This window comes from Coenobita brevimanus, chromosome 100 (genome assembly GCF_032717465.1).
Source record: "Coenobita brevimanus isolate Jiangsu-jjx chromosome 100, ASM3271746v2, whole genome shotgun sequence".
NCBI lineage: Eukaryota > Metazoa > Arthropoda > Malacostraca > Decapoda > Coenobitidae > Coenobita > Coenobita brevimanus.
The window spans coordinates 26,494,573-26,517,186 of record NC_137053.1 but is presented as its reverse complement, the minus strand read 5'-3'; the positions used below and the strand labels follow the sequence as shown (position 1 = coordinate 26,517,186).

At 40.0% G+C, this 22,614-nt stretch overlaps 1 protein-coding gene across 1 annotated transcript in view; it reads right to left on the bottom strand.

Moving 5' to 3' along the window:
• The window catches only part of LOC145414612 (synaptogenesis protein syg-2-like), a 1,004,755-nt gene that overhangs the window by 400,013 nt on the left and 582,128 nt on the right, over positions 1–22,614 (bottom strand). The window contains exon 6 of the mRNA XM_080284139.1: positions 12,894–13,169. Within this exon, the coding sequence (XP_080140265.1) occupies positions 12,894–13,169 (276 nt within the window). The remainder of the gene's footprint in view (positions 1–12,893; positions 13,170–22,614) is intronic.

Sequence of the window (22,614 nt, the reverse complement as noted above, 5' to 3'; positions counted from 1 at the left end):
GGCCATAGTCTTAAACTGTGGACAGGCGTTCACCTTGCCCTATCCGTATCTTTTGGTAAACTTAACACACGAAAGGGAGAGTGTCCCCTGGTGAACGAGAGTTACTCCAGCGTAGTACTGGAATCCGAGGGGAGTCTCATAGCACCCCTTCGCATGCCCCTTCGTCATATTATAGTAGCCCTGTGCAAAGAAAACTGTGTAGAATTTGAATGGCTCTTTGGTGTGTGTGATGTGAATTTTAATTTAATAATAAAAACGTTGTGTAATGAAAAAAAATATATATATACATTCAATATTTATATTGTTTTTATCTGGAGATGGTTAATTTATGATGAGACAAAAACAAAGATGATTATGAGATACTGTATCCACTTTCATTTTATTTCTCAGTATTTCTACCAATCTGTTTATCAGATATTGTGCATGATACTTTTATGACTTGTTTGATTAGTATGTGAAATAATTCCTACAGTAAAGAACGGCCGAGTACTACCTAAACAGACGAATTATGCACAGCCACTTGGTTTGAATTACGAAGTCTCATGTTTGCGTTCAGTAAACTTTTACAAGTCAGCATTATTTTGTTTTGGCTTGGCAATATATTTTTCTCGCATATTTTGGTGTTATTTGAACGAAACTGGCATTTATTTTCCGGGTTCGTGACTAGTTTTCAAATTACCCCCCCCCCCCGTGCCCTGGGGGGTGGGATTTCAGGTTCTGGGTGGGAAAAATGACAGAAACAAGAATTTGGGATAGAAATATAGTCAAAATCGGTATGACCAGCCAAGGTGTATCGGTTGGGTTATTATTGACTGCATGAACCCCTTTGGAGCTATGTCTGACACCGAATTTTTCCTACGGTACAGGTTATCCAAAGCCTGTATGCATACTCCTATACAGAGTGTTTAAGAACAAATGCCAGTCTTTAATAACAGAATAGGTAAGAATTGCAAACATTAATAGATTATATAATCTATGAATCTTAGAAACTGTCATATGTATCGTTTTTATTTTAAGATTTTGAATTTTCAAATTAATCAGTGTTACCAACTGTTTGCCGCGCCTACCCACACGGAGGGGTGCACTCTCACGCATTCAAGATTGCCACTTATGTTGAAGATGTGAGCTTCCACTCTAAGCGGGGTGCAGGAAGGGTAACCCCTGCCCTCAGTTTCAAGACTATGGGCATATATCTTTTCTATCCTTAATGACCTGAAGCAACTTGTACAGCACCCTACCCGTATCCCTGCCAGCCTTGGAGAGAGTTCCAACATACTTGAGTTCTTCCTTACAGCTAATCCTTCTTCTTATGCTGTTAAACTTTTCTCTCCATTGGGCTCCTCCGATCACAACCTTATCACCTTAACCTGTCCTATCACTCCAATACAGCCTATGGATCCTCCAAAGAAACGTCGTTTGTGACACTTTGGAGCCGCTGACTGGGAGGCTCTCAGCGTGTACTTCTTTGATTTTCCCTGGAATAATTATTCCTTTCATGGCCGAGAGCCATCTGAGTGTGACTTGCGCATTTCGGAGGTTATTCTCTCGGGCATGGAAACATACATTTTGTCTTATCCTTTGACTAATGCAAAAAAAAAACTTGGTTTAATCACGCCTGTTCTAATGCTGTCCACAACAAGAAGGCCTACAAAAGATCCAAGAGCCAACTCGCTCCAAACTCTCATCTCTTTTATGTTACTGCCTGAAATCGTGCTAAATCTGTTCTTCGCTCTGCTAAAAATAATTTCATCCACATTAAATGCTCTGAACACTCCAAATCGAACTCTTCCGACTCCTTCTGGAACCTTGCCAAAAACCTTTCTAACAACTTTACCTCATCATCCTTCCCTCCTTTTTTTCTATCGTAAATGGCTGTTTAGCTATTTCCTCTACTGATAAAGCAGAACTCTTCACTCAGACTTTCTCCTCCAATTCCACCTTAGACAATTCCAGCGCTGTCCCTCCATCACTTCTCCCCTCTGACTTCGTCATGGCTGACATTACAATTTCTTTAATTGATGTATTCTCTGCCATCACTGGCCCCAGTACTAAGAAAGCATATGGGCCTGATGAGGTTCCTCCTGTTGTCCTCAAGAACTGTTCTGTGCTTACACCCTGTCTAGGTAAACTCTTTCGCCTTTGTCTATCAATTTGTACCTTTCCTTCTTGCTGGAAGTTTGCTCTCATTCAGCCTGTCCCACAGAAGGGTGATCAGTCCCAACCTTCTAATTATTGCCCAGTTGCTTTAACATAATGTATTTCAAAAGTTTCTGAGTCTGTTCTTAACAAAAAAAATTTTAAAACGTTTTTCCCGTCACAATCTTTTTTCTGATCGTCAGTATGAGTTCCACCAGGGATACTCTACTGGCGATCTTCTCACCTGCCTCTCAGACTCCTGGCCATCCTTCTTTCGGGACTTTGGCGAAAGCTTTGCCATTGCACTTCACATCTTAAAGGCTTTTCATCTAGTCTGGCATAAATCTTTAATTTCCAAACTGCCCTCTTACGGTTTCTATTCTTCTATCTGTGCCTTTAGCTTCCTTTCTGGTCGTTCTACAGTATAGCTGTTGTTGTAGACGGCCATCGTTCCTCTCATAGATTTTTTTTTTTTTTTTTAATAACAGAACGGAGGAAGAAAAAACAAATGGGGAAAAAAAAAAATCCATACACCAGATTACTGGTGTCCTCTGTTCATAAAATATCTGTAACAGTTAGACTTGAACAGTTGTAGGTTGAAATTTGGAGGAAAACAACTCTGGGGAAGCGAGTTCCAGAGAGATGCAGTTCGGGGAATGAAAGAATTCTGATAGGCAGAAGTTCTGCAATATGGCTGAGTGACATTCCAGTCATGAGCGCTACCAGATGCCCGTGTAGCACGAGGGAAGGCATGGAGAGGTGGCACCATGGACGCAACTTCGTCTGAGCATTTGCCAAAAAAATATCTGTAAAATAATGCAAGGGAGGCAACATTCCTTCTTACTTGCGGGGGAGGTAGTTTATATGTAATGGCAGGGTTGTTAATGATTTTAACAGCTTTATTCTGAATTTTGTCTAGTTGTCTTAATGCAACCTCTCCACAACCATTCCACAAGGGTGAGCAATATTCAAGCTGAGAGCGCACATGACTCTTATAAATTATGGCTAACTGCTCATCGGCGAAGAAGTTACGGACTCTGTACAATAATCCAAGTTTCTTTGAGGCGGTTTTAGCAAGTGATCTGACATGAGAGGTCCAGCTGAGGGCACTGTTAAGTGAGACACCAAGAATTTCAATATTTTTGGAGATGGGAATATTAGTAGCACTGAAGGTAATGTACGAATCTGGTAATATCTGTCTATTAGTAAACTGTATATATTTAGTTTTACTAGCATTAAAAGAGACAAGGTTGTTTTGTCCCCATTCACTGATTGTAGACAGATCTTGATTTATGGAGATGGCTGTACTGAGTTGAGAGGTAGAGATATTAGACTTTGTAAATGGATGTCTGAGTGTGAATGAACTATGTAGTGTTGAGTCATCTGCATATGAGTGAATGGGATTGTGAGTGACAGACAAGAGATCATTAATATGAACCAGAAATAGGGTTGGCACCAGAACTGATCCCTGAGGCACGCCGGCGTTAATTGAGTGCAAATTCGAATATACATCATCTACTTTTACTCTTATTTTCCTGTCACTAAGATAAGAAGAAATCAAAGGAACAAAAGATGTTAGTCCATAGCAAGGGAGTTTGGACAACAGGGAACGGTGCCATACTCTGTCGAAAGCTTTAGAGATATCAAGAGCTACTACATGAGTTTCTCCAAAAAGCTCAATTGATTGATGGATGGTATGAGTTAAGAGATTGAGTATGTCAATGGTGGATCTTTCGTGGCGAAAACCGCATTGTCTATCACTATTTTTTTTTTTTTTTTTTTTTTTTTTTTTATGTGTCCGACTCTGGGCATAGGCTTCACAGCCTGCTATCAAGGCCCAGCAGTCCTCCTACATACCATACACCTCTACATGTCACCACTTCGGCGCTAACACCCACCGTCCATATTGAATACATGCTAGGGCTGTCTCATACAGGACTGGTGTATTGGTATTAGCGGGGGTATTTTTACGACATGTCGGCGGGTCTTCTGGTAGATCAGTAAAGCCTGCTTTCATGAAATTCAAATCCTTAAACTGTTCCCTGCCCCAGCCGGGATTCGAACCTGGGTCCGTAAGGACTGCAGGCCACCTCTCTACCGATTGGATTCAAGATGTTTAACAATATGCTTATTAATTAAAGTTTCAAATACCTTACCAAGAGAAAATGTGACAGCTATTGGTCTGTAATTGGAGGGGTCAGACGAATTTCCTTTCTTCGGAACTGGGTGGATATTGGCTTCTTTCCATGAATTTGGGAATAAAGAAGTACGTATGCATAATCTGAATAATTTAGCTAGGACAGAGGCAAGTTCAGGGGAACACTTTTTCAAAACAATTGGCGGAATTCCATCTGGACCTGGAGCTTTGTTGGTAGGTAAATTGTCTAGGATGGATTTTACGTATCTTGTCTGTATTTTAAGTGTGGCAATTTCGGGAGAATCAAGTTCCAGTACTGAGACATTCTGGCTGGTATCATCTATGGTAGAGTTTCTTGCAAAGGTACTAGCAAAGATATCTGCTTTCCCACGTGGTTCATTTGTAATATTGCCGTCTGAAGATTTTAGTGGGGGAATGGAAGATGACTTGTAAAAGTTATTATTGAAAGAATTAAGAGTTGACCAGAATATTCTATTGTCATTAGGGTTGTTAAGTAGTTTTGATGCTTGCTTTTGAAGAAAGTTTGATTTAGATAGATTTAATACAGCTTTTGCATGATTTCTAGCAATTTTAAATTGGGAGAGTGATTCAGATGTTTTTTATTTTAAGTAAGAGTTATATGCTAATGACTTTTGGGCTGTTGCTCTGGCACAATTGCCATCAAACCATTTTGGAGAGTTTGATCTTTTAGTGAACTGTTGACTTGGTATGAATAAATCCATACCAGCCAGTATTAAGTCGCAAATGTGGGACTGGGTAGAATTGGGATCACTAGAGAAGAAAGACTGCCATGGAACATCAGCAAGATAATTTCTAAATCCATCCCGGTCTGCCCTGTCAAAGTGCCATCGTGTCACCCTGACAGGTTCGGAATGGGGAGGTGTAGGAGGGTTAACTAATGAGGCTTTGATGAGATTGTGGTCAGAGGATCCAAGTGGTGACAGTACCTCTATCCTGTATTGATCTGGATTATTTGTCAAGAATAAATCCAAGAGATGGGCATTATGGTCAGGATTATCAGGTATTCTGGTTGGTTGCAGTAGTGGTGTTCCTAAGGGCTCTGTCCTATCGCCAACTCTCTTTTGTTCATCAATGACCTTCTAAGCTGTACATCTAACCCTGTCCACTCATACGCTGATGACTCCCCCCTATATCTTTCCATTCGGTTCCCACAACGTCCATCTCAGCAGTTACTTCAGCAAACAAGGGATGAGAGTATGGCACACCTAATGTCTGACTTGGTTCATATCTCTGATTGGGGTAAAAGTACTCTTGTTGTTTTTAATGCATCAAAAACTCAGTTCTTACATTTATCAACCTGACAATATCTTCCACAGGAGTACCTTCTAATTTTTAACAATATCCAGCTTATTCCTGCATCATCTTTAAACATACTTGGGGTTTCATTCCCTCAGGATTTATCTTGGAGAGAACATAATACCTATCTCATAAAATCTGCTTCCAAGAGATTAGGTGTGCTAAGCCGACTCCTTACCTTCTTTACATCTGCACAGTTGTTGACTTTATACATGGGATTTATTTGCTCCTGCATAGAGTACAACTCTCATGTGTGGGGAGGAATATCCCCTATTCTTTAAAAGTATCAAGGTCAATCTTCCATCACCTTTCAACAAACTTGGTGCTTTATTCTCTCCGGACTTATCTTGGAAAGATCATATTACATCTCTTATATAATCTGCTTCCAAGAGATTAGGTGTGCTAAGCCGACTCCATACCTTCTTTACCCCTGTACAGTTTTTTACTTTATTTACGGGTTTTATTCGCTCCTGAGTAGAATGGGGGAGGCTCCCAAAATACAGCTCTTTTCAACAAGGTGGAGTCAAAGGCTTTTCATTCCATTAATTCTCCTCCTCTAACTGGCTCACTTCAACCTCTATACCTTTGCCGTACTGTTGCATCTTTATCTCTTTTCTATCACATCTCCAATGGTCTGGTCATCTGAACTGTCTGCTTGCATCCCTCCTCTACTACAGCGGGTGCTTAGCACCCGTCTAGCAAGAAACTCTCATCCATTTTCTGTCCAACTCCCTAATGCAAGAGTTAACCATTACTCCCAGTCATTCATGTATGCAACAGGTCAACTCTGGAACTGTTTCCCTTTGTATTTCCTACTGCCTATGATTTCCAGTCTTTCAAACGCAGTGTGTCCAGGTATCTCGAAACAAACAAGTCTTGAATTTGGCTCTCTTATCTTTATTTTTCTTTTCCTTGGAAGGAATAATTCACAGGCTCCTGGCCGTTGGTTCCTTCTTCCTTGTATAAAAATAATGATTCAGTTATATCGAGGGTGTGCTGAATATGCATTTTCCTTCAAATTTCATTTGTTAAATATACTTTTAAGGTGACAACTTTTTGTTCAGATGGATGCTAAATGCAAGGTATTGTACAATTAAAATGTTAGGTCATATAATTTTGTCGTAAGAAATCAAACGGTACTTCCAAGGTTAAAAGTAGTAATAAATAACACTAGGCACCTTTTATTATTATTATTATAATTATTTTTTTTAATTATTAGCGCACCAGTCATGTCACACGCAAGCCATTTTCTCTGTACTGTATACATCAATGGTGTGTGTGTGTATATATATATATATATATATATATATATATATATATATATATATATATATATATATATATATATATATATATATATACCCATTAATTGCTTAAAATTACAATACATTATATTTTAGGTAATACAAGGACTGTTAGTACAAAAATTTATGTCGATGATGAACAATTTGCAGGCCGTAATATATATAAGAGATCGGCTACAATGTCCAATAAACCAAATATAATTTATGGAGGGCGAAACTGAGAAGGGCTGACATCTGCGTAGCGACTCTACGATCATAAATAATAAAATTAGACCGGTTAAGAAGTTTACTCCTGTTGGTTATGATTATTAATGTTTTAGTAATTTCAATGGTATATGCCCTTATTCGACCTCACAGTTCGTCACTTGAGTAAAAACAATCCATGGCTTATAAGCATGGTAACCAGCAAATGACTGGTGCAGGACCGAGTTGGGAATGAGTCCGCACTCTGAAGTCCCACATTCCTTCAGTACGAGAGCAGTGCTTGTTCCATCTGTCCTTTGTTAATATTTGAGAATATGAACTATAGTGAATTAAAGGGGTTAAATGCAATTACTCAAATTCAGAGGCTGTCGAATTAATTCAGGAGCTGTTTATCAGTCTTTTGTATTTATATCATATCCATGTGTCGCCAACTAATTCTGAGTAGCTCCCTTCCTCTGTATGTGTTTATCTAAATCTATCTATCTATCTATCTGTATATATATATATATATATATATATATATATATGCTGTTTTTGAAAATGGCAATTTTGAAAGCCTTATCTTTTTCTCCCGGTTGATCAGGGGAATTTATGGCTTGCACAGTAACACGACTGGTGTGCTAAAAAATAATAAATAAATGCCTGGCGACTTTTATTACTACTGTTATAACTTTGCCACTACCCTTTGATTCTGTGTACTGTATATGACGACATTACATGACCTAAGCAAGTCTCAATTGTATATTACCTTGCACTTAACAGACATCTGAATAAAAAGCTATCACCTTCAGTTTGTTTAAAAAATGAAAACTGAAGAAACAAAATGTATATTTCAATATCGATAGTTTGCATAATTTAACGTACAAGAGGATATTAATGTGTAGTATAAAAAGAAGTTGTATCAAGACTTCATGCCATTTATAATCATGTATGTTTCTTCCTTCAATATTTGGAAGGGATGGTAATACACATGACAGAGCATTTACCAGATGAAGATCAGGTAAGACTCTAACCCTCTGAAAATGTGACGTCAGGAGTCTAACACTTTTAGTCCGATGATATACCTAGTTTTATTCTTACAAGCAGATGACTTTACTATTTAGAACACCTTCATACTGTAGGAGGTTAATGAAGGCTGTATCATCATCCAGTTCAGCCTTCCCTGAGGTGAACAAATTCGTCGGAATAATGAATAAAATGATTTACGTCCTTGGAGTGAAGGACGTAGCTAAATTAAGCTTATTAAGAAGCTACGCTCTAGGCTAACTTGTAACTGCCTTTTATCCCCTCACTGTTATAAGGTACATTATAAGAATCGAAGAAATAAAGGACTTCAGAAACTTGAGTAATGGCCAGTCGAACAGGGCAGTACTCCCGAGGTGGATGGCAAGCTGGCGACAGGGAGAGCTGGAGCTCCCGTTTCACCAGCTCTCTGGACCTGCTCCTGACCATCTCCCTTTGCAGAACATTTTCAGTGTTTTCATTAACCAGCCGCGTCCTGACTGATTTTTCACCACTGCCCCACCCCCCCTCCCAATCCTGGCAGATATTCGATTTTTTTTTTTTTTGGGGGGGGAGGGCTAAAACCTCCGCCTTTTTATGAGAAACATTGGAAAATACCCCCAAAAGTGCTCTCCTGAGCATAGAAGTGGTCTAAACAGGTGACCCTTTAAACACCTGGCACTGTGTTCTCTGGAGTCACTCTGTGTGTGTCGCGTTTTCTATGGTAGCAGTAACTATCGAAAATCACTCAGTCTATCACGCTCTTGTCTGCTATTTTGCAGGCAACACCACATCATCTGTATACATCAGATTTGAGATATTTCCCCTTTTACTGTTCATTAAAATACCATTCTTTCTCCATGATCACAAAACATTTTAGGCACCAGATCCCTTAGCATCATCTGAAGATACGACACTGAGGCAGATATAGTCATACACAGAACGTGGGCAGAGCCATCTTGCACTTATATCTGACGTTGCAACTTAAGTGCAAGGAGAACATGCCTTAACTTACGCCTTAAAATGGAAACAGTGTGTTTATCATTTTTGTGACCCTTTGGCCCATAGATTGCCTGGAGAAGTGAAAATAGAGATAGAAAAAACTTTCGTTACTACATCTTCAGCCAGAGTGACTCTTGTCTCAATGTCGCTCTGTCTGAAGAGGTTCTGTACAAAAGTATTTACTGTCCCTGTTTTCATGTCTAATGTGGTCAGTTTCTTCCTCCGTCAGATTTCAACTGCCTCCTCCTGTTTTCCCTTACCTCTGCTTTTGCATCGCTGTCACTGACACAATTATGAAGTGACGAAACAATTTAAGTTCCCAATCATCTATACACTTTAGTGTCAAGGAAAAGTCATCTCATTCATGCATCACACACATTGTCAGTCACTACCTTACATTCCTCCAGCTCACCTTCCATCCACCACACACACCACAAAGCCAGCCAGGAGACAGGACGTGTGTTCTGGGCAATCCCCAGGTTCTATCCTCCCCCCTTACTGTTTTTTTTTAACCAGCCCATACCCCACTGACCGGGCTAATGTATGGCACGGCCTGCACTATAGGTGCAGGGAATCTTTACACGAACGAACGAACGATTCCATTCACCTTACCACCCGCCATATATACCCGTGGGTCATCTTGTGTCTGGAAAAAAGGCACTGGCTGCTACCATGCCCTTCCTCATACAAATGTCCTCCAATACATTCACATTCTCATCCACTCATAGGGTACACTCTACCGTTCAACCACCCAAACTGTTCTAGCATTACCGACTTTTTCAGCCACATGTTCAGTCACAAACACTCTCTCGCTATTCTGAAACTTAAGCAGACATGCTTGTGCAAACGCCCAAAATTTCTCCTTCATTCTAGCCGCTCGATAACATAGTGAAGTGACCTCTGTAATATAATATTACCAAGGTACGATGGAATTAAAAAAAAATAAGTATTTGACACTGTATTGAAAATGTTTTATTATTATTTTTTTTTATGTGGTCGACTATGGGCATAGGCTTCACAGCCTGCTCCCAAGGCCCAGTAATCCTCCTACATATCATTACAGGTCTATATAATGGATTTATCATTTAAATATAATATCAAAGTGAATATGTGAAAAAATATATTCAGTATTTAATTACCTTTAAGTTATTTGTGCCAATTTCCGGAACGGACTGCATATGAAATGGACTAGTAGTGAATATGTAAAAGAATGCTTGCGAGTGGTGATGGTGACGGTAAGAGAGAGGGAATTATATTGCTCTGATAAATATAAAATGTGCGGACTGAATATACTAGAGGTGAGTATGGAGGAGAATATTGTAAAGTCGGGACTAAGAGAGAGAGAGAGAGAGAGAGACAGAGAGAGAGAGAGACAGAGACAGAGACAGAGACAGAGGTGGAGTGGCAATGAAGTAGATGGAGTGTGAAGACGAGGCTGGTGGAGGCACTTGAGCGAGAGTATGGCTTTACTGAACGACTGAAGTAATTGGCCCGGCTCGCAACAACATGGATGTTACCGTGGCGAATGAGAAGGATGATGGATTTAATAATGTGAGGTAATAACGAAAGAAGGAAAAGTATGAGGGGAAAAAACTAGCTCATGCATCAGGCGCGGTAGTTACACGGTTACATAATTGGAAAAACGCAGATTACAAGAACAGAGAATGTAGTATTGGAGCTTAAGAATTCATGCACAAGACTGCTAAGATTCACTAAGATCTGTAGGACACACACACACACACACACACACACACACACACACACACACACACACACACACACACACACACACGCGCGCACGCGCGCAGCCATATACTTGTCAAGACAGATCATCTTCAAACTGTTTTTCAAAATCTTTAAAAAAATACAAGTATTATTACAGGTTTATATAAGTATATTTACATATTTATTCTCGGATATTTAATTATTTATAAGCAAGATATATAAAGCTTCAGGTGTTTGGTGAGTGACGGGAGATCTCTGGACAAACTTGAATTCAATCAGAGAGCGCATACCTCAGTCAATGCCATTCCCATTAAAAAGGATCCGGATCCGGTTACGTGGAGATATTCTGTAGAATACACATGATTCGAATCCGCCTCCAAATTTAATAATTTGTTCATTGACCCGATGGCCCACTCTTCTAAAAAAATTTATTGAAATTCATTAAGAACTTTTGGAGATAATAGGATCCGAATCCGGAACTGCCCCCAAATTTAATAATTTTTTTTCTTGGTCCATGGCCTAACCTTCCACAAAACTTCATCAAAATCTGTTCCTAACTTTTGAGTAATCCTGCTAACTGGCAGACAGACAAACAAACAATATATAATGAGCTGTTGTGCGATGTCTCAGTTTCATGCTGTTGTGGTGGGATGTGAAAAGAGAAGTACTTTGACGCTGTTCGACCATATGAAACATATGAAGAACCAGCGTGTGGCTAAAGAGTTCATGACGAATGGATGGAAATGAAAAAAAAGTAGCCAAAGAACAAGGTGCAGAGACAAGGTAAGGAAGTGTGTCTTAGGAAGAGATTCTTAACAGAGACAGATGCTTGTAGCTCTAATGGTTCTTTCGTCGAGGTTACCACACACAGGATAATGAGAGGGGTATTTTAACCGGACAGATGCATAAACATATCTAGCCAACGTTAAATTAATCTGCAATTCAGATCAAAACACACCGCGAAAAAGTAGCTGAACAAAAGATACTATTTATTAAAATCTTCTAATATAACTACAATTAGATGAGAACAGATGCATTGCAAAATATCCAATGTAAACCAGACTTTGTAGTTAAAATCACAGCCTGATATTCCACCAATAATACGGTTTCCCCTGATACGGTAAATTGTGCTCTCCATGCCTCGGACCAAGACAAGATGCCGTGTGCTTGCCGGATAAAGAGGCTATCTAGCAAATTTTAGTTTTTTACTCTTAAGTTTGCATGGAACTCATCAATATCATCTTGCTTGTCATATTAATTTTCAGAATATGGAAACAGGTTGCATATACGTGATATAATACAATACTAACGTGCTATTTGCAGAATTATACATAAAAAAAATATTCGAGAGGATCCTTAGCAGATCAGAATACTCTTACTGACAAGGTGTGGTCTCAAACAAAAGCCAATCCCATTATACCAAGAGTTCATATACTCGCACAATCAGTTATGCAAGTTTGTATAATTAGCCCCAGAAGTTTCCTCCAAAAGCCACAAAATATTACTGTAACAAAACATATTTGGTCAAAATTACCGGTTGTTCGAAATATCCTTCTGTAAACAAAAGTTAAGGCAAGTTGTGCTGCCAGAATCTGGCAAAGTTATACGAGTTTATACAAATATAGTAAGAGACAAACGATGAAGGTACGAAGCCAGTCAAAATCACTCCCAACACATGCAGGACAACAGGACTCCCACATTATCACCAGCTTGAAAATTTCCTCTCTACATATTGATATCTAAGTCCGAGGACGCCTTATAAGATGAAAATTTTCTATCTCCAGACGATTTTTTCCAGCTGAGGAAAGGTCTGTCGTACTGAATAGGTTAATGAAGGTTATTTGTAACGCGGCCGGTTTGAAAATTTATCCCAAACTGAATAAAATGGTCTGGAGGAAGCAAGAATGAAATACAAAAAGACGCCATAGTAATGAACGGGTTAAGACAGATTTGCCTGGCTAAATTTTTACCCAAAATATATAATGAATTAATGCTGGTTACTAAGTTAAATTTACCTGCCAACACCACACACCAGAATCACTTACTGTATAGCTCCAAGTAGACGACCGTGGAGAGTGGCTCGGTGATATTGTTGTTGGAGGCACGACAAGTGATGTTAGCCTCTGCATAGTCTCTGGTGAGGGTGGGAATGGCCAGTATGGTCCTCACATAACGCACGCCCACACCCACACCCACGGTCAGCATCACGCCGTCATCCTCTTCGTGCGAAGCGAGTAGGGTGCCGTCCTCGCCCACCGTCACGCTGCGGTTGGACAACATTTGCCCACCCTTCCACCACGTCACCTCGGGAGGGGGACGACCTGCAGGGAAATATAAATGGTGGGTTTAGCAGATGGTGATCTTTTTATTTTATTAATGTACATCTTTAATTCACTTAGTGTAGATATGCGTCTACCTTTCTGTCAAATCATCTGTATGTATACACAATGATCTATTTATTCATCCACGCATTTACTCTCTTTATATATATATATATATATATATATATATATATATATATATATATATATATATATATATAAAGGAATGGAACAAAGGCGTATAAGCTGCAAATTTCGTAACTCAGAATCAAGGTCCAAGTAAAATGGAGAAATAGAAGAAGGGAAGATCGGGAGGAAGGAGTAGATGTAAGGAGAGTGTATAGGTTACGAGAGAATGAGAAAAGGGCAGAATATAAGAAAGTGGAGGAACGATTGGGTACATTTGAATTGCAGCAGATGGCGGACGTGGAAGGTGTATGCAAGATACTCACAGAGGAAATACGTGCAGCATGTGAGGTGGCGTGTGGGGTGAAGAGAAGACGAAAGGGGGTGCAAGGACCAGCATGGTGAAATGAAGAGGTAAGAGAGGCTGTGGCACAAAAGAAGAAAACATATAATGAATAGATTAGAAATAGGGGCGTGGAAGAAGTTGAGAGACGGAAGAGAGTTATATGTAGAAAGGAAGAAACAGGTGAAAAGATTAGTTAGAGAGAGAGTAAGAAGAAAGTGGATGAGGAATTTGGAAGGAATCTGAGTGACAATTGGAGGGAATATAAGACAATATTTTGGAAAGAGGTAAAGAGAGTCAGACAGGGTGGCAATGAAGTTAGTAGGGGTGAAAGATAAAAATGGTAGATTATTAGTTGAGAAGAGATTAAAGGCGAGCAGATGGAGAGAACACTTTAAGGAATTATCGAATATAGAGAATGAAAGTAATGCGAGTATAAGTGGCTGGGGAGTGGCTGGGAGAAGGAGGGAGGTGAGAAGACAGGAAGAAATCCGTAGGATGGAAGTTGTGGATCCAATGAAGAAAGTCAAAATAGGGAAAGCCCCAGGAATTGATGGAGTGTTTGGTGAAATGCTGAAGCATGGAGGAGAGATAGCAGAATGGATGTGGAAGTTGTGCAGATTGGCCTGGGAGGAAGGTAAAGTCCCAGATGATTGGAAGTCAAGTATAATTATTCCCTTGTACAAAAAGAAAGGGGAAAACGAAGTGTGTGGTAATCATAGGGGCATTTGTCTTCTTAGTGTAATAGGAAAAGTATACGGTAGGATACTTATTGACAGAATTAGGGAAATAACATAGGAATTAGTTGGAGAAGAACAGGGAGGCTTTAGGAAAGGAAGAGGTTGTGTAGATCAGGTATTCATTCTTACAGCTTTAGTGGAAAAGTTTCTAGAGAAGGGAAAGAAGTTGTATGCGGCTTTCATGGATTTGGAGAAAGCATATGACAGGGTGGATAGACAAGGAATGTGGAAAGTATTAAGAATATAAGGAGTATATGGGAAGTTGTTGAATGCTGTGAAGAGTATGTATGAGGGTGCTAAGGCTGCAGTGCGTGTGGACAGTGAACTGAGAGTTTATCTATTTGAAGGTTGGGTTGAAACAGGGATGTGTCATGTCTCCATGGTTGTTCAATCTGTGTATGGATGGGGTTATAAAAGAGATACAAGGTAGGGCAGTGGAAGTTGGAGTGGCCCTAATGAGAGAGGGCAGTGTTTGGAAACTACCTGTACTGTTGTTTGCAGATGATACTGTGTTGTTAAGTGAAGACGAAGGGGAGCTGCAAGGCTTGGTGGATGAGTTTGGGAGAGTGTGTAAGAAACGGAATTTAAAGGTGAATGTAGGGAAGAGTAAAGATATGGTCTTTGAGAGAAGTGAAGTCAGTGAATGTACAGTGAGGTTGGATGGTGAGGAAATGGAGAATGTGAGTACGTTTAAGTACTTGGGTAGTATGGTGCGTAAGGATGGAAGTTTAGAGGGTGAAGTGCTTGAAAGGGTACAACAAGGAAGACAGGTTGCTTGTTTCTTGAAGGCAGTGATAAGAAACAGGGAAGTGAGCATGGAAGTGAAAAAGTTATTACATGACAGTATTGTGATACCAACTATGACGTATGGAAGTGAAGCTTGGACGTTGTTGGAGGGACACAAGTCAAGAGTGAGAGCAGTGGAAATGAGTTATTTGAGAGGAGCCTGTGGAGTCACATGGAGAGACAGACTAACAAATGGGGATGTGAAGGAGTGTTGTGGTGTGGATGTGGATGTGGTAGGAAGCATTAGGAGAAACACACTGAGGTGGTTTGGCCATGTGGAGAGGATAGAGACTGAGAAACTAACGAGGAGAGTGTATATGAGTGAGGTGGAGGGGGAGAGAGGGAGGAGAAGGCCAAGGATGAGATGGAGGGATGGAATTTAGAGGTATATGAGAGAGAGGAGTGTGAACTGGGAGCAGGGCAGTGAAATGACGGGGGACAGGGTGACGTGGAGGCGATTTGTTTGTGGCCACCCCGTATAAAGGATTAACACGTCTGGCAATAGACAAATAGATAGATTTTGTGAGAGATATTGTAATTATACCCACCCATGTGCACAGACATCAAATTTATCTTTTATGCACAATTATCTTAAATAGCCTTTTCATAAAGAGATGCCATAAAATTGTTGACATGATGGTGACTGTACAGAGGGAGTTTATACCAAGAGGATTATCATAATTATCTACTGTTGACATAACCATGTCAAAGATTGCATATATGTAGTTCAAAAACTAATTACATAAAAGGGTTAAGGACATTTCGTAATTAAGCATTACGGAAGTCAAACCCATCCAGATTCCATTCTGCGTCTGATGTCAAAATATATGGATAAACACAAATATCTGGCTCCGCACTAATATTTGATGTCAGGTCAGTATATTTCTCTCACGCGCCAGCCCTTGATACACCACCCATCTAAAGCCTGTTACCTGACGCCTCTATACAAGATGTAATGCAGCATTATCGTCCGAATATTAACTCTTTTATATCATGCCTTGCATGAAAGAAAATAGACAAATAATGCGGCCACCACTTCGCATTCATTCTCCCTCCCCTACCTTCCCTCCCTACCCTCCCTCATTCCACCCTCCACACGATCACTTGTCCCCCCACCCACCTTCCCTTCTTTCTCTGGCCCCTTCCTCTCAGCCGGTCTTGCTCCATTGTGACTTGCCGCGCATAAGGAGGCAGCCTGAGGCACGTGGTACTGGAGAATAGGTGATTATTTATGACCACGACTGTACATGAAACGCTATAATTTCTGGTTGACACTCATATTAAAAAGCTGACCAAAAACTGATGAAAGATTGTGATTAGATGTGCGCAGCATATGTACCTTAAAGAGACAGACATACATACCTTAGTCAAGACAAGAGATTCGCGGCCCAAGTGGGCCGCTCAGCATTTGCTCAAATGAAACCCACTTCTGGACCGTGCTTCAATTTGCTCGAAACCAACGCGGGGGAAAGTGTTTCGAGGCCTTATCGGGCCATTTAGCTATAAAAACAATAGGAAGAATTAGGGGGTCAAAACTCCTCTATATAAAGCTTCAGTCGAAATGAAATTGAAAAGGGTCCATCAGTGATCTAACTGCAGTCATCCTGCCAAGACTTATCGAAATCCTTCTTCCAACTTCGGCGGTGCCACACACACACACACACACACACACGATTATGGTATACAGGGTCAGTGTTAGTTCTAGTGTATTAGCAATAATATTTTTTTTCCTCCTGTAAAAAGAAAAGAACAACGACTGATCCTACAAAGCTTGTCTCTTCAGAGCTGAAACAAAAAAAATCAAGATCACTTCATCTTTATATGATGAGCACATCGTATTTCATCCTATTCCTCCAACACATGATCGTGCAAGCACAGTGAAAGAAGAGTTCTGGGCTAATGTGGAAGCGTGCATGGAAAAGTTTGAGAGGAATGAGACAGTGTTTTTGCTTGGAGATATGAATGGAAAAGTAGGAAATGTCAAGGTGGATTGAGCAGTTGATGGGTGGGATGTGCCTGCAGAGGTGGATGAGAATGACAGTGCTGTAGTGGACATTTGTGTGGGGTGGCGGTTGGTGATTGCCAATACACTCTTTTGGAACAAGATGATCCACAGATACATGTGGCAGGTGGTGAGAAGGGTGGGTGGTGAACTGAATGAACGGATGGCAATGATTTATTATGTATGTTCTTACCTAATTGTTCTTACCTAATTGTATCTTTACAGAAATGAGTCAAGCTCGTACTGTCCCGTGTCTTAAACCATATTTATCATACATATCCTTAAATTTGAGAATTGTTTTGGCACACACTATTTCATTCGGTAGTGCATTCCATTGATCAATTGCTCTGTTTGGGAAACTGAATTTCCTTACGTCTTTATCACCTCTCTTCTTCAGCAGTTTTTTGCAATGTCCTCTTGCTGATGCTTCTCCATATGTTAAGTAATCATTTATGTCTATTTTCTCCTTCCCTGATATGCACTTATATAGCATTATCATGTCACCTCTTTTCCTTCTCTCCTGTAGTGTTGGTAGATTCAGTTTATTTAGTTTTTCTTCGTAGCTTAGGTCCCTTAAGCTTGGTATCCATCTTGTAGCGGCCCTTTGAACTTTTTCAATCTTGTCTATGTGCTTTTTGAGATGAGGACTCCAAACTACTGATGCATATTCAAGGGTTGGTCTAATGAATGATGTTATTATCCTTCTTAGCATGTCTTCATTTATGTATGTGAATGCTATTCTCATATTTGCAAGCAGTGTATACATGTTCCGTACCTTCTCGCTGATGTGGTCAGCCGGAGATAGTCTGTTATTGATAATCACACCTAGGTCTTTCTCTCTTTCTGATGTGTATAGGGTTTTATTACCTAACTTATAATCCCAATCAGGTCTTTTTCCACTTTTACCAAACTTGATTACAAGACACTTGTCCACATTGAATTCCATTTGCCATGTACTACTCCATTCATGAAGTTTATTTAATTCTTCTTGTAGCTCTTTACAAGAGTCTGTGTTAGTAATTCTCCTTTGTATTTTTGCATCATCTGGAAACATATTCAGATAGCTCTCATTTCCAGTGTTACTGTTTATATCATTTATATCCACTAAAAACATGATTGGTGCCAGCACTGAACCCTGTAGTACTCCACTAGTCACTTCTTTCCATGATGAGTAGTTTCCTCTTAGTACTGTTCTCATTTCTCTTTTTTATGAGAAAGTCTTGCATCCAACAAAACAGTTTGCCTCGAATTCCTCCTTGATGGTACAGTTTCCATAAAAGTCTTTGGTGTGGTACTGTGTCAAAAGCTTTCTTGAAATCTAAATAGATACTGTCCACCCATCCTTCCCTTTCCTGTATTGTGTTTGTTACTCTGTCATAGTAGCTCAACAGATTAGTAACACATGATTTTCCTTCTCTGAAACCAAACTGTCTTTCTGTTATCATACTGTGTTCTTCTAGATGATTTACCCAAGCTTATCTTATAAGCTTTTCTAATACCTTGCTTACAACACTGGTCAGTGATACTGGTCGGTAGTTGAGTGGATTTTGTCTATTTCCTTTCTTGAATAAGGGGACAATATTTGTTTTTTTCCAAATATCAGGTAGTTTACCTTGACTCAAGGATTTCTTGAAAATTAAAAATAATGGTTTACTTAACTCCTTTGCACATTCTCGTAGTACCCAACATGAAATTTCATCAGGACTACTTGCTTTTCCTCTGTCTAATCTACTTAACTCCTCCTGTATTACTTTTTCTGCTATTTGTATATCTGGTAGTATGTGTGGACATGCATGTTCCACATAGTCCCTCTCAAAATTTTTTTTCTTCTGTAAAAACTAATTGGAAATTCTTATTTAGTGCTTCACAAATATCTTTCTCTTGTGTGTAAGTGATTCCCTCGTCCGTAATTGATTGTATTATATCTTTTACTTTGGTTTTGCTTCTGATATAGCTGTAAAACAGCTTTGGTTGTTCACTACTTTTATTTATTATATCCTCCTCAAACTGTTTTTGGGCTTCCCTCCTTATTCTTGTATAATCGTTTCTTGCCTGTTTGTAATTATTATACGCCCTTTCACTATTATGTCTTCTGTATCTATTCCACAACAAATCTCTTCTTTCTTTTGATTTTTTACATTCTGTATTGAACCATTTCTGTATTTTCTTATCTGCTTCTTTGTGCTGTGGGATGTACTTCTGGACTCCTATTTAATAAAATTCACAGAATTTTTTATATACAGCATTTAAATCTTGTCCTCTAAGCTAATTTTCCCAATCAACTTCTAAGAAATACTTCTTTAGGTGTTGATAATTTCCCTTTTTATACTTTAGGCTCTTTTTGTAACTGTCATTGCTGTTTACTATGTCATATGCTATCCTGAAGTTATAATTTAGTACTGCATGATCGCTTTTGCCGAGTGGAGGGTGATATATTAAACTGTCAATATCATTTTCTTGCCTAGTAAATATTAGATCTAGCATTGAAGGTACATCAACTCCTCTTTCTCTGGTCTTGCATCTGTGTGGATGACAGAATGAAAATGTATGTAAACGATGCAAGACCATACAGAAGTTGGGGGAGTGGACTTTCTGACCCCTACTTGGTGGTGGTGAAAGTCAAGGTTCAAATACACTGGATGAATAGAAGGAGGGAAGGACAGAAAGTAGTAGTCCATACAAGGAGGGTATAAAGGTTGCAAGAGGATGGAGAAAAGGCAGAATATAAGAGAGAAGTGGAAGAGTGATTGGGTAAATATCACTTGAAGCAGATGGGGGAGGTGGAAGGTGTGTGCAAGATATTAACAGAAGAAATCAGTGCAGCATGTGAGATGGTGTGTGGGATGTAGAGAAGATGAAAGAGGATGCAAGGTGAGGCAAGCTGTGGCGTGAAAGACAAAAGTATTTAGTGAGTGGATGGGAAGGAGAGGCATGAAGGAAGTTAACGGACAGAAGAGATTGATTGACTGAATGAACAAGCTAGTGCCAGGCAGCTACGGCCATTTGGCACTAAAGCAGAAAACATGTAAGAGGATCAGGTCTGGTAGGTGTTATAAAGGGAAATAGATCAAACAGGGGGAGGCATACTAGTATGCAATAAAAAAGACATATGATAGGTAACAGGAAAGAGACAGGATTCACCAAGGATATCAGATAGTGAGGGCAGGCTGCCTAAATCATAAAGGAAAGGGAAACACGAAGACATTCAACAGTGTATTGAGGACAGTCTACTAGCAGATGCACTACAGTAAATCGAACCTGACAAAATAAGCAAAGAGGTGCCTCACCGGACGTCATATGACCATGTATAACATGGGTATGTCCCAAATGCAAGTGTGCTAATACAGTCTTCCACCATCTGTTAGGACGGGAGGAATAGGACCATGGAAAAATGGTAGGATTAACAGAAAGCAGCATATTATCAATGATATTAGGCCATTCCATTTGCCTACAATGCTTACGGAAGCCAGAGATCAACGGTAAAAAGTCTCACCAGGAGACATATCATATAGGACACTGCCGACTGGGCCAGAAAATTTACTTGCTCGCTTCCAGCAATTCCAACATGACGCGAGACCTAACACAAGATAACTAGTTTCATTATGGTGGCAATCCTGTATAACCACTCCTGGATTTCAAGGACCACTGGGTTGACTGTGGGAACGGTCCTTAGGGAAGAATGGGCACTAAGGGAGTCCGTGAAAACAACAAAAGGTGAGACTGGAGAAGAAAAAATATAATGAACGGCAACCAAAAGAGCATACAACTCTTTAGTGAAGACACTGCTGGTATCAAGAAGACGTGACTGCCATGAACTGTCAGGAAATAAAACAGCAAAACCAATGCCAGCAGAAGATTCTGAACCATTGGTTTAGGTGGGAGCAGTCGACGAATGACAAGACATATATGACCAGAGAAGAGGGATAAAAGAATGTTCGGGGAGGTGGAGAACTTTGCGGCAGGAGGGGCAGAGGAACAGATATATTGGGGGGAAGGATGATAGCCACGGAGGGAACGTACAAGGATGGGTTGGAAGAGGCAATGAGTAAGACAAATGGGTACTGCTAATACACAGGGATTAAGGATAGAAATGATGGAAGGGATGTAGGAAGGAAACCAGACGGGGAATGTTGATGAAGCCTATAATAATAATGAAGGGCCAAATCCTCAAGACGATGTGACAAAGAGGGCAATCCAGATTCAGTATACCGGGCCTGAACTGGAGTGGAACGGAATGCCCCTAAAGCATGACAAAACCCCTCGTGATGAACAGCATCCAACTTGTGAAGAATGGCAGGGTACACAGAGGCATAAACTGTACAGCTATAATCAAGAGCAGAGAGAACCACAGTAACATGTAAACATAGGAGAAGAGAACAATCAGAGACCTGGGTGAGATGATTCAATTTTCGTAGAAGCTGGAGCCTCTGAATAGCAGACGTCCTTAGGACAGCAATGTGTGAAGACCAAGTCAACCGTGAGTCAAAAGACAGGTCCAAGAGTGTAGTGGTAGCATGTCTGGTAACAAGGGTGTAACAGAGAGGTGGCTGTGGAATAGGAAGCCGTCTAGAACACATCTTAGCTACGAGCTTTAGATGGTGAAAAACGAAATCCATGAGAAGTTGCCCATGTAAACACAGAAGTTATCGCTTACTGCATTAGATAACGGAGACGAGAAGCATAAGCATCAGCTAGATAAACTGCAAAGTCATCAACATATAAAGTGGCATGAATCCCCGAAGGGAGAGAGGAGACAATATCGTTGATTGCTACGAGGAAAAGACGTACTCAGAAAACACCTCTGTGAAAAGGATGCCCTCCACCTGTGGAAAGTTGGCCGATAAACTTCTGCAAACACGCACCTGAAAAGTTCGATCTTTCACAAAATTACCCAGAAAGACACCCAAATTACCGTCTGTCCCAAAACTAACTAGAGTTTGAAGAATGTTCTACTTCCATGTAGTGTCTTGGCTTTCTCAAGATTAAAAAAAAAAAAAACACTGCAAGAACTGACTGTTTGTGAGGAAAAGCCTGACAAATATAAGACTCCAACTTCACCAAAGGATCTAGAATACTGCACCACTTGCAAAAACCATATTGGAAAGCAGAAAGAAGACTTGCATTCTAAATACTACACCAAACAAGCATTAACCTTCCTTTCCAGGAGCTAACCAATGCAACTAACAAGAGCGACCGGTTTATAATTCTGCGGAGAATGACCAAGCTTACCAGATTTTCAGAAGTGAAGCAAATATGCCTTCCACCAGATGGTAGGGAATACACCCTCTGTCCAGATCCGGTTATAAAGCAATAAGAGAAAGAACATTGCTGGTCGTGGAAGGAGTTTTATCATCTCGTAATGAATACCATCAGGGCCCTCACAAGTGTTACCACAGGACTGGATCACAGACAGAAGTTCGAACATAGAAATAGAAATATAATACGACT